The 13,282-nt window shown below is 44.5% G+C and overlaps 1 protein-coding gene across 1 annotated transcript; it reads right to left on the reverse strand.

Moving 5' to 3' along the window:
- Positions 1-2,520: 2,520 nt before the first annotated feature.
- Positions 2,521-12,745, reverse strand: si:dkey-28n18.9 (sorting nexin-6). The gene is made up of 14 exons (XM_007903382.2): positions 12,567-12,745; positions 10,538-10,651; positions 9,872-9,979; positions 9,592-9,661; positions 8,043-8,179; positions 7,808-7,891; positions 7,267-7,341; positions 6,525-6,555; positions 5,983-6,070; positions 5,143-5,182; positions 4,757-4,843; positions 4,320-4,409; positions 3,857-3,922; positions 2,521-3,274 (listed from the first exon to the last, which is right to left on the reverse strand). Exons 1-14 carry the CDS (start codon positions 12,567-12,569, stop codon positions 3,131-3,133), a joined length of 1,137 nt encoding a protein of 378 aa, XP_007901573.2. The 5' UTR covers positions 12,570-12,745; the 3' UTR covers positions 2,521-3,130.
- Positions 12,746-13,282: the final 537 nt, after the last annotated feature.

The following is a 13,282-nucleotide window of genomic DNA, read 5'->3' on the forward strand; positions in this document are numbered from 1 at the left end:
ATCTGGTCCGGAAATGTCATCTGGTCCCAGCTGTTGATAGAATCATAGAATTATACAGCACAGAAGGAGGACATTCGGCCCATCGTGTCTGTGCCTGCTCTTTGCAAAGTGCTATCCAAATCAATCCCACTCCTCCACGCTCTCCCCGTAGCCCTGCAAACTTGTCCTCCCCAGTGTTGTACCATTTAAATTTAAGAAGATTGCCCCCACCCTTTGGAACTCTTTGCCTCACGACCTCCCTTGCCTCCTTGAAGCCCATTTCAAGATCCTCCTCTTCGACCGTGCCTTTGGCCACCCTCCTAGCCTTACCCTCCCTGCCCTCCATCCTACCTGGTCAGGGCCAAATCTCTGATTGTCCAGTGCCATGGGATGTCCTCCCGACGTTAAAAGGCACTATATAAATGTAATTTTGTTGTTGCAGGTCAGGTTTTTCTTAATACCCGCGGAGAAAACGGCTTCGAATTTGAGGCTGAATTGAAAAAATAATTCAGTTAGTTGTAATTTCTCTCCTACCTCTGCATGATCACTAGTTAAACCAATTTAACCCTTGATTTAAAAGTTAAAGGGCACTTTGCTGCCAGGAAGAGAAGCATCACTCTCAGGGTCACCACTGACTGAAAGCAATCAACGTCTTCAGCTGAAACTGTCTTTGAGAAGAGAACAGCACCATCTCGTGGCAAAAGCATCAATTGGACATTAAATCATTTGTGCCTGTTTAACCCCAGAATTTTTACCTCTAAAATTGTTCTGACGAAAGGTCATCGACCTGAAGTGTTAACTCACTTTCCTCTCTCCGTAGATGCTGCCTGACCTGCTGAGTGAGTCTTCCCAGCGACTTCTGTTTATATTTCAGATTTCCGGCATCTGCAGTATTTTACCTTTTGTTCTGTTCGATTGTGGCTGCCACGTTCGCCCGCAAAATACACAGTCACTACACTTGACAGCAAATCCCGTGAAGACATCGCCACCTGACATGAAAAGGCACCGGTCAAATGCAAGTTTTTTTATTATTATTATTATTTGTTTTCAATTATGCAGTTGACGCATTCCCCTTTCCCATTTTATCTCCCTCCTCGTTTCTGCCTTTACATTTTAGCTTAACGCACGACTCTGAAATTGTCAATTTACAAAGTCACGTCCAAACACCTCAAAGCGCTCGAAAGTGAATTTCTGTCAGGTATAAGCGACTGTGCGATTGCAGGCAAACGCAATTGCACACAGCAAGTTGCTACAAATAGCCGTGAGTTGAATGACCAATTGATCGAGTGGATTGTTGGCCAGGAATCCCTTCTCCGTTCAAATTAAGACTCTTTAACGTCCATGTGAACAGGCCTCGGTTTAACATCTCATCCACTGGATGGGTACATCAGGACTCACTGCCCTGACCTGGGAGTGTTTGATGCCGACAGTGAATGCAAAAATTTAAATGTGATCGCAATGCAAATTAAACGCAAATCAATTGGGGAAAGGAACAGGAGGGGAGTTGCATAAAACTGAAGTGCAGATTGGTTCCCTCGGGTCTAGAGCGAGTGGCAATAAATTCCGCGCTGTGGAGTTCAATTTTTGGCAATTAGCTCATTAATATCGCAAGGTACAGCAGATGAATATCAATGACGTCTCCTCGGCAGTCTGCTGTTGCGTGCAGCTGCTTGTTCTGGAGATTCTCTGATTATTTCTTCCTCTTCCTATTCAGGTCAGCCTGTTGCAGCTGCCGCTGTTCTGGTCCAAGTAGAGTTCAGCGAGGTCTGGCAATGTTTCATCTGGGAACTTCACCCATTGACGGTGAAGGTTTGACTGGTTGAATCCAGTGCTCTGATGCCCGCTGCACAGAGGAGCCCCGGGACCCACTTTGGTAACGATAATAAATCCTTGCATTTGATACAGCGCCTCATCAGCTCTTCGAGACGTCTCAAAGCGCTTCACAGAATATACCGTAAAGTGAATTGACCGCCAATTGCGCACAGCAGCGACCCACAAACAGTCGTGGATTGAGTTACTAATATATATTTTAAGGGATTATTACTCCCGGAAATGTGAGCGGCCAAGCGACTAACAACCGAGTTTCTACTTCCTGCTAGGTAAGCAGTAGCGAGTGTGTGGAGTGCGCGGAGTAAGGAAACTTGACCAACATTTCGCCCTGCCCGGGACTCAAACCCAGTCCTCTCGCTTGCGAGGCAAGTGCTCTAACCACTGAGCTACAGATCTCTACAGGATTGATAAAACTTGGAAACTTGTTCCTCCGCAACGTGCAATTAAGCAAAATCAATGAGGTTCAAGAGAGTTGGAACAGCAATTTAACGCGTGGAATACGATGGTGGTGCTGAGAGTCTGGGATCACTAACTCTAATCGCCGGTGATCAACTCGGCTGGTATATTGGATCAGTTTAATACGCTGGATGAGCTTTTGGATGAGACGTTAAACTGAGGTCCCGTCAGCGCCAGTTCAGGTGGATGTCCCAGATTGCCTGGGGCTGTTCGAAAAGAGAAGAGAGTTTCTCTCGACATCCTGGCCCACAACCGCCCCCACCCTCCTCCCCTTCCCCCACCTCACCAGATAGAATTGGTCGTTTACTTCACGGCTGCTGTCGGCTGTGCCAAATCGAATGGCACGTTCAACTGCAAAAATCCACGGTCACTACACTTCACACAAGATTCTGTGAGTTACTTTCAGTAACGACCGTCTCTTTAACATCCACCTGAACAGGGTGCAGACAAGACCTCAGTTTAACATCTCACCCAAGGGATGAGCGCCTGGATCGCGAGCTCAACATCCCCTGAGGTGGGGCTTTTACCCGCGGGGGGGGGAATGCTACCAACATAGCCAGGCTGACGCTCTGTGAACAATGCTTACCAACATTTGACACGGGGATCAAATCACACCTCTCCAACACCGAAAAAAAAGACTTTGCGTCCTTCTTTCGAAGAGATTCGCACAATGGACGCACCATTTTTTTTTTAATGCGATTGTCAGAGTGGCAGTTTATACTCTGTTTTAGATTCTCGAGGAGGGAGGTGGTGGCGGGTGGGGGTGGGGGGTGAAATTTGCGACGGTTCATAAACACGCGCCTTTTGTTGGTTAGCACGGGCTGTAAAATGGCACTAACTTCACCCCGTCTGCATAAACAAAGGACTAGTCAGTAAATCGCTGGCTCAGCTCGGCTAGTTGCTTGGTAAGCAGAGTGTGCGTCTCTCGTGCCGTCCGCAGCTGGCATTCAGTCAGACACACGAGGGCTTCTCTGTACTCCCGGACCCGATTCTGGTGATAATTCTGTATCTGTCAGAAACGGGAGATAAAACACGTGGCTTCACTTGGCTTTCAACGGTACTTCGGTCATCCTACCCTACCCCCACCCTCCCTGCCTGCCCACCCCTCCTGATACCAACTCCCAGCTCAGGTCCAACTCGTTGACTGTCCAGCGTCTTGAGATGTCCTGCATAGCGACCTGTCCGCTCTCTCCGCTCAGCGTGCTTCAGCTTGCTCCACGTTCCCCCACCCAGCATGGCCCGCCCCGCCATCGGCAGTCGGGCCTTCAGCCTTTGGAACTCCATCTCACAGTCCCCTTCGCCTCGCTCCCTCCATTGCGTGCTTCAAAGCCCGTATGAAGACCCTCCTCCTCGCCTGCGCCTTCAATCACTCTCCTACCTCTACCCTCCTTGCCCTCCACCCCTCCTGATCCCAAGCCCCTGCTCGGGTCCAAATCCCTGACCGACCAGCCCTTGGAATGTCCTCCCAATGTGAAAGGTGCTGTAAAAAAAATGTAGTTTTCTTGTTGTTGGTGTTGTATAAACTTCATAAATATGTAACGAGGCGCAGTATCAGAATTATTCCAGGAACTGCTAATTACAAAGCACCTACCTCTTTTTTAGCCATTTCGGAAATGTCTTCATATTCTCGTTCAACAATCCTTTTAACCTCTTCTGCCTGTGAAAACAATTTTTTTTAAAAATCTGATTCAAAGAACGTAATGTGCTGTATTTCGTGCAACAGACAAATTGGTTGTCGTAATATAACAATAAAATAATAATAATAATAATCGTTGCATTTGATGTAGCACCTTATCACGTCGTTGAAACGTCTCAGAGCTCTTCACGGGATGTACTGTAAAGTGGAGTGACTGTGGATGTTGTGGGCGAAACACGACAACCAATTGCACAACACTAACAGCCAAGGAGTGAGTGACCAATTTTATTTGGGGGGGGGGGGATTGTTGGCCGGGACACCGGGAGAGAGAAACTTCCTTTCCTGTGGCACTAGTGCCATGGGATCTTTACTGAACAGGCAGGTGGCGTGTTGCTGCAATAGACAAACCGAGCCTTACCTGTGCCTTTTTGTGATGCTTGGCTTTCTCCACGCATCGATTGGCATTTTCCACTTCAATCAGTTTGCACGTTCTCCTGAAGAGCATTTCCTGATAGGTTGAGAAAAATAAACCCAAACAGCGGTAGCAACAGAAGCCGAGCCGGTTACAAAGCTGTTAAATTAACCTTGCGGCGTTCCCAAATAGGGTCGATTTTGCCACTCGTCTAACAGCCGGGTTCCTATTTACTGCTGGGTATGTGGAGCAACAAAACTTTCCCAATGTTTCGCCCTGCCCGGAAATCAAACCCAGGTCCTCTCACTTACGGGATTCCATACTCTGAGAGCTGGCGCAGACTTGATTGGCCGAATGGCCTCCTTCCGTGCTGTAAGTTTCCATGATTCTATGAAAAACAGAACACGAACAACGGGGGGGGGGGAAAAAGAACACCTATTCACCTTCTCAGCATCCTGAAAGCGAGAGTACAGCTCCAGGTGACAGCCCAGTGTATTCATGTTATTCTTTGCCACACGTTCAAAGTTTCTCTGTAATAATATAAGTATTTAGAGTAACTTCACCCGCTCAGTTTTCAGGGGCTGGGACAATACGCAGGCATCCCTTGTCCTTGCTAGTTACTTGTAAGCCATGAGTATCAAATCCCACAATATTATACCGTTAAACGATCGTACTTTCCTCAGCTGTTCACTTTGGTTCAATGAGATATGATATTAACTTCATTGTGGGTCATATATCTTAACCTTTGTTGCCATTCTCAAACAGATTCAACCTCCACATTGCTTTGTAGAACAAGCTACCTCTCTATTTTCAACTGAGGGTCCATTACCTTTAATGTATCGATAGCTTCTGAGAGCTTGATGCACATTCTGCAAGAAGATAGAAATCAAACGTTACGTCGGGAGGCGGAAGTCCAGTTTCATTTCGGATTATAACAAAGATGCAATACTGTATTTAATCAAATCTCATCCCATTAAATAGAAATAACATTCATCCGGTTGTAGTCCACAAAACACACAGTCAATTAACTTTACAGTATATTCTGTGAAACACTTTGAGACGTCTCGAAGAGGTGAGAAGGCGCTATATCAAATGTAAGACTTATTATTATTATTGTGTGTTATCAAGTAAGAGCTGTCCAGGGGATGGAAATGGATGAGATAAATGCAATGTAAAGTGAAAACCTTGCAATTCCTAGTCTCGAATGGCTTAACAGAAGTCGAGTGGGAAGTATCCCTGATCCCCCAATGACTGATCAGCCGCTTGCAAATATGAGCCCCTCAAAATGGTCTCTTCTGTGAAGAAGATTCATTTCTGTGCAGAATATGTTCAGTATTAAAAAAATCTATTACTTTGTTTTGATTAATTTAATTCCCTTTTCAATTTTCAAGGATCTCGCAGAGGTTGGGCTGGGACAAGATGCCCTGGGAAAGGATCTCAGAGTCCTTGGAGCACTAAGACGTATACCATGGGCTGCAAAGCGTAACAAATGCAACTTTATTGAGGCAGAGGAATAGAGAGGTATAGGAGAGGGGTATAGGAGAGTTTGTGTGGAGCATAAACATTAGCATGGACTAGTTGGGTTGAATGGCATGTTCCTGTGCTGTGTAACGCTATGTAAACCCATGTAAGCATCACATATGAAGGAGTAGGCTTGACCTTTTCTTACTTTGTTACAGCATAATCATTCGGATCAGCTTCGTGTCCACTTCCAATATGCAGCGCAGTGGAGAAGTGACCACAAGCCACGGCCATTCCTAGTCAAGGAGATGAAAGGTGTGATATGGTTACGCTATGACATTTAACGATGGAAGCACCAAATCAGCGTGGAATTAACCTCGTTGCTGTTTTTTTTAACCACTGTTTCAACCTTGAAGATTGAACAAAAAACACCTTGAAGAACTCACCACATTGTAGTGATTTCTAAATGTTATTTCCGAATTAGGTAAATTTGGCATGGGCCACACCTACTTGCAGAATTTGGCTCCATAATTTTTTTTCAAGCCTCAGTTAATAATATGGCAACAGGAAAAAAGACCTTGTGCAACAATGAGGTGTAAAACCATGATGTTCACAATCCAAATAGCAAGTAGATCACACGGCAGTGAGAAGCTTTCCAGTTATTTGCCACTCCGATTCTGGGTGCCACATCTCCGAGTCTCAGCCTTCTTCCAAACTCAAGTCATCTTAAACGTGATCTCGGTGACTTACTCTGCTCAGAATGGATCATCTCTAGACATTTCTACGGAAGATCAAAAGCACTCAGATTAACCAACAATGGCAATAATCCAAAATTAACAGGTCATAAATGGGCTTCCAAATCACGTAAAACAGGATCATTAATACAGAAATGTACAGCAATAGATTTGGTGTTTTTTTTGAATTCCATGACTGCAAGGCCATGATGATGATACAGTACAATTTACATTTATTGTACTGCGTCTTTCACTTTGGGAGGACGTCTCAAAGTGCTTGATATTGGCTGGGCCCCAGAGCGGGTGGGGTGGGGGGGGGGTGTGGGCTGGGGTCTGAGGTCATGGAGCTGGTGAGTGAAGAGATGGCTGTAAATGCGGTCAAAGAAATACATCTTGAGGTGATGATTATGACATTGGCGTAAGTCTGCATATTACCTTCATTCTGGCACAAAATGGACTGGACTTAAAATGTCACTGGGGTTTATTCAAAGGCTAAAAGGTTTGGGTTACCTGTAACCTCAGTGGTCATAACTCTTAATGTCTCGAGTGCCACCTGTCTTATCTGTGTGAGTTCTGCAGATTAATAGCATTGCTTTTTATTTGCACGCGATGTTAAGATCTCATCTCATCTCCTAAGGCAGTGTAGTTGCTCTTAAAACGCTAAGTGCTGCATACATCTAACTAATCTGCCACGAAGAACACATATGATCGGAATGATTGTACCGCGTTCACTTGAAGCAAATATCATAGCCAGTTACCTCCGTTAGAGATTTGGTGAATGCGGTCAGCACGTAATTGCTTTCCCTTTCTGCCTGAAAGTAATCGTCAATGTCCTGAAAGTAAATGCATATCAATGAAACTTTTTTTTTTGTTCATCGATTTCTTTCCACGCAGAAAATGTAAAGAAACGAATTAAATGGACGCAATGTGTAAGAGCTCGTGATGTCACAGCGAAAGGTTGCTCTTCGCGAGCTGTTAGCTTTAGCTGCTCCAACTGAGGCCGCGATCTAATGGATTGTAAAAGAATATTGCAGCGATTGAGAGGATGGAGAGGAAGGCAACCAAAATGATTGAGGGGATGGAAGGACTGAACTACGAGGAGCGATTATAAACTGGACGTGTTCACACTGGAGAAGAGAAGATTGTCGGGCGATATGATTACTGTCTTTCCTAACTTAACAATAATGTAATAACCCTTACATTTTGACATGGAGCCTTTCATGTTGGGAGGATGTCTCAAAAGCGCTTCACAGCGTATGCTGTCAATTGTAGTGACTGCGGATTTTGTCGGCAAAATACCTTGTGATGTTCTTTGAGTATCTCTTCCACAACCTGCGTCAGCTTATTGAAGATCCCCTTCCTCGGTTTGCCTTTCATAGGAGGCTGTTAAAGAATGAGAGAACAGGTGGAATATGATGGAAAAGCAGTTGCCTTGTGCGGGGGTAGAACAAGGGATTTTTTTCCAGCAGCCCCTCAATTATGGCTCAGATTGAGTTGCTCTTAAGTTGACACATGTTGAGATGTTCCTTCTCACCTCTTTCTTTGTCAGGAAGTTCAGGAGAGTGGGATTCTTCCTAAGAATGGGATGAACATTCACCTGCTGAAGGTATTTCTCCAGTGCGTAGCAGTATTTATGCCAGTCATCTCCCATAAGACTTTGTGATCTGATCCCTTAAACCAGCAAAAAAAAATCAACATATCATTTCCAAAACTTGAAACAAAACTTGTTCGTACTCTGCTACAGCCTCGATCTTTCTTGTACAAACCACATTGATCTTTAAAACAAGGAGACACACACAGATGAAGGGTTATTTTAAAGTTAGGCTGTGGTCGCAGAACTAGGGGACGTGAGAAAAGTTGCAAGGCAGACGGGAGATTGCAAGATCCTTGTTCTCCACGGAGCAGTGGACATGTGGACAGTCTCAGCCTTTCGCACTGACTCACGGGAACTTAGCTCCAACGCAATCTCTATACGGGTTGGGAGGGGAGAGGAGTGGTGCTTTGGAACAGTGCTCCCGCAGCTCGACGTGAAACATACCCCATTAATACCAGAAATTGCCACTTGAAACTCAGAGTAAAGACAGAGATACTCCTTGGCCCTCAAAGCTAATCAAGGGAAATCTTCAGAACAACGATGCACACGTCTCCATCCCTAAACTGTAAGATTCTGTAATTAATGTGTTAAATAATATCTCAAATTATATTTGCGATGTTTATACTTTTTGAGACATATGATTAATCTCATATGAGGGGAGGTGGTTGTGACGAGCTTCGTGGAAAATCCTTTCTCATGGAGGAGAAACGAAAGACTGTTTATAAACAACAAACTGTTTTCATTCCTTAGCAGTCATTTTCTCATGGAAAAATGGTCTGCGGCTGGAGAGAGCTCTGTTGCGTTTGTTTTTACAAAGGAACCATCTTGCAAAAAAGACAATAGGTGAAGGGTCACCAATTCAACGGTATAAACATAGATCGATTTGAAGAAAGAATAGAAGAAGGAGACTGATGAAATTGGACTTTCCATAATAAAGTTGGACGTGCCATAATACCTGGATACGTTTGGGTGATGGAACTGAGAAACGTACAACAATACCTGGATGCCTTTTTATGGACGTATATATTTGGATGAAAAAGGACACATTAAAATGGACATTAAATTGAACATTGCTCCTCTATCTCTTCCACGGTATTTGGTTAGATCAACTTAAACTGCTGTGAACTATACATCGATACGTAAGCAGTATTGTGATGTATTATTTTAATTAATTAATTAATTACAGTCGTTACTTCACCGCAGTCACAAATATAAATTAACGCTTACAAAACTTTAGCGTACATCCGCCAGCACACCCTTCCCCATATCCCCATCAACAACACCAGTAACCTCATCCCATGTGGAAGTTCAATTAATATCATCTGTATGCGTCCCTTTAACCTCCAGACTCCTCCTCCTGTTAGATGTAGACCAGTTCTGCAGATCTCCTTTGCCAGCACGTGACGTAGGACATCAGCCGTAATTTTCCACCTCTGACAAAAAGCTCAGCACATTAGTCAAACTTCAAGCTCAGGATCCAACAACTTACCCAAATATTTCTTGGCCTTTGCTTCAGCGTTGGCTACAGTGGTCCCTGGCTTCACGGGAATTGGAGGAAACTGAACACAAAGTTAGTAACCAGGACAGGAGTACAGTATATTAATTCATTCAAATAAAAATTTAAAATGCATGCGTAGAAGGAAATGGAAGAGCAAATGAGTAGTTCTTACAAGGAGTTTTTTTTTCATTTGGTCTATTTCCAGTGGGTTTGCAATAAACCGGAGAAAACTTTTTAGGGTTTTGAACATGTAATGAGGCACTGTACTTACAATGATCCCTGAAAGTCCCGGGATACCTTCTTGGGTCAGGAGAGTGTGCTGCAGCCATTGGAAATCCTCAAACGGATGCTGCACCTCATATTCCACCTTATCGGAGACCTGGAGATCGAAAAGTTTTCAGCCTGGTCATAAAATTCCTTCAGCCACCGTTTTGGACAGCAATGTGTTAGCGTCCACATAATATACAGTCAATTCACTTTGCAGTATATTCTGTGAAGCTCGTTGAGAGGTCTCAAAGACGTGACAAGGCGCTATATCAATGCAAGGTACGGTATTATACAGTACAGTATTAGTATTATTGTTAGCAGTTGTGGAGTCCTGTAGTTCAATGGTTAGAACAAGCGAGAGACCTGGGTTTGATTCCCGGCAGGGCAAAATAATGTTTACGAAGTTGTAAGTAGGAACTGGCTTATTAGTCCATTAGCGAATCGCTTCTCTGGGGTAATTAAAAAAAAATTGGTCACTTCAATCCACGAGTGTTTGTGGGATGCTGCTGTGCGCAATTGGCTGCCGCGTTTCGCCCACAAAATGTACAGTCAATTTATCTTACAGCATATTCTGTGAAGCGCTTTGAGACGTCCCAAAGACGTGATGAGGCGCTGTATCAAATGTAAGGATGATTATTATTAGTTGTCATCTCAGACCGCACGAACCAACCTGGGTGGACTTCACCAAGTAGGTCAGACTGTCTCCGTCTTTTATAGCATGTGTGATGTTCACCGTGAAAACCGGATCGGTGTGACTCTGAGCTCCCGCTGCCTCATCACTTTCCTGAAAGCAAGGATACACCTTTAACACACAGGCACTCGCAAGCAAACGCGCGACAAGACCAACAGAATGCTGGTGCAGCACAATACCAAATCATTAACTGAAGCACAGGGTCAGGGTCATAACGTCAACAATCATGTGAGGAACTGGCATGATGTTTGATGTTGAAGCTTATATCCAAGTGTGTCATACGTACCACAATTTTTACGTTCACAATCTTTAATAATAATAATAATAAACCTGGCAATTCATATGGCACCTTATCATGTCTTTGATGCGTCTCAAAGCGCTTCACACAAGATACCGTAAAGTGAATTGACTGTATATTTTGTGGGCGAAACGCAGCAACCAATTGCACACAGCAGCGTCCCACAAAGAGTCATGGATTGAGTGACTTGTTTATTTGTTTGTTTATTTATTTATTTATTTGAAGAGATTATTACCCCCGGAAAAGCGATCTGCCAATTGACTAACAACTGGGTTCCTACTTACTGTTAGGTAAACAGGTTTGTAAACAGGAGTAAGGAAACTTGCCTAACATTTCACCCTGCCCGGGAATCGAACCTGGACCACTGAGCTACAGGACTCTTTGTTCCTGAGTTGATCTCAAAGGTAATTTTATTGCTCAGACGCAAGTTCGGAAATCTGGATGAATGAGTATTCTAGGATGCACTTACAGAAGATATAGTTTATTTTTTACGCTACCCCAAGGTTTCTTCGCTGCTGAGTGGTTTCAATTCAAAAATCACACTCACCTGTCTTGCCTTTGCACTGTGATTTTTTAAATTTCAGCGCTGGAATTTCTGTGCATGATACATTCTGGTAAACAAAGGCAAAGAAATGTTGTCTGCGAAACATCAGCTGATAATTCAGCTGTACTGCACAGAGAACTTGCTTTGAAGCTGAAATAACTCCGTGCTAATGTTAATCATTGCCATACAATATGGACAACTGTCCAATGTTGTCCAACCTCTGACCACAGAGATACACTTCTGTGCACATAGTTAAGTTTTTACTGGGCTCAACCCTACACTTTCCACATTCTGTTCATTTTGCAAGACTCCTACTTCAGTTATGGTTTGTAAACAGGACATATAGTATCAGCAGGGGCGTGAGCCAAATGTACAGAGCACTTCAGAAAGGCATTGGGTAACCTTAGCGTTTATATGACGTCAAATACCTTCATGCCCTGGCACCTCCCTACCTCTCCGACCTGCTTACTCCCCAACCCACTACCTCCCGCCTCCCCTCGAATGGCTCCGGCCTCCTGCTTCTCCCTCGTCCCCTCCATTCCACCATTGGCGGCAGTGCCTTCAGCCACTCTGATCGAAACTCTGGGACACTCTTCCTTTACCCCTCCGCCTTCCTCTATCCCTCTTCTTCTTCGACCATGCCTACGGACACCTCCCCCCCTCCTCCCGGCTCAGCGTCATGCTCTGCCACTGTCAAGCGCTCCCAAGACGTTGCCCTGCTTGAAGGGCGCTATATAAATGCAAGTTGTTGTTGTTGTTATATGTGTTGTCTTTGGTGCTGAGCCCTAAGCAAACCAATGAAAACAAACAGATTCTGCGATCTTTCGAATCTTTAAGTGTTACTCCGGAATCAGATTTCAATGCAGTGCGCACAAGATGCTCACATCTCCTGAGAGCGCGGTGCCTAACGCTGGAGCTACTGGGTCTTTCCACGGTGAGATACAACTGTCAACGACAATTAGAGTTCAAAGACTCATTGCTGTCTCCTCTCCTTGGTCCCAACAATGCAGAAAACCCAGCAGAGCTTCACTGCGCAAAGCAAAAACAACACGTCTTCTTTACAGGATTGAATTGGCTTGAAAGAATACTTCAATGACACAGAAAGCAACTCTAAAGAACCCTGAGAAAAATGCTAAGGAATAAAAAGGAACCCCCAAAACACTCACCATTGTCGTTCTGTTTCTTGGGAAGAGTTTTATCTCTGAACCAAGCTTTGTGTTTAAGAATGCTAATCAGTGCCTTCCGTGCATATGATCTTTATTAAACCGACAGGGACGACGCAGTTGCACACAATGGGAAAACACTTCTGATAGTCAAGCCGGGCTGGAGAATGTGGCATTCTGCCACGCGGGGTCGAAGTGCAGGACAAGTCAGTGGAGCTCAAAGTGCTGAACTAATGCAGTCAGACGGGTGCAATGAGAAAATCATGACCGGTTACCATATAACTAAATAGACATGAATTACAGCTTGTTACAAACAGGATTAACATCCCCGCAAAACTGGATTACACTGTCCACCCGCCCAGAGCCATTAAAGCCTGCATCAGCAAACTGAGAGGAGGGCAGCATTCTTTGTCCAGGGTCATTGAGTGAAACGGATGTCTGAGACCGATTTTTTTTTGTTTGTGGGAATTTGGACCAATTTGTTTTTGCATTTGTCTGAATGAGTGCTCTGTGCAAAGATTTGCTCCCTCTGCTTCATCCACAAGGGGGCTATCTATCTTGGATTCAAAGATGATGATGATGTGTATCTGCCACTGAGCAACAACTTGGGTTATTACAGAGCCGTTCGCCCAGGTAGCGTCTCAGAGCGCCTCACGGCCGTGTGATTCGACAGGAGCTGGAAAGAGAAGGGAGGTGACCGAAGGTACGTTCAAAGACGA

Source organism: Callorhinchus milii, unplaced genomic scaffold (assembly GCF_018977255.1).
Source record: "Callorhinchus milii isolate IMCB2004 unplaced genomic scaffold, IMCB_Cmil_1.0 Scaffold12, whole genome shotgun sequence".
Taxonomy (NCBI): Eukaryota; Metazoa; Chordata; class Chondrichthyes; order Chimaeriformes; family Callorhinchidae; genus Callorhinchus; species Callorhinchus milii.

Coding starts and splice junctions, on each gene's coding strand:
- si:dkey-28n18.9 (XM_007903382.2), bottom strand. Junction 7,342..7,807: donor TACTCAAAGAACATCACAAG/GTATTTTGCCGA, acceptor ATTTACTTTCAG/GACATTGACGATTACTTTCA. Junction 6,556..7,266: donor TCACCAAATCTCTAACGGAG/GTAACTGGCTAT, acceptor GATCTTCCGTAG/AAATGTCTAGAGATGATCCA.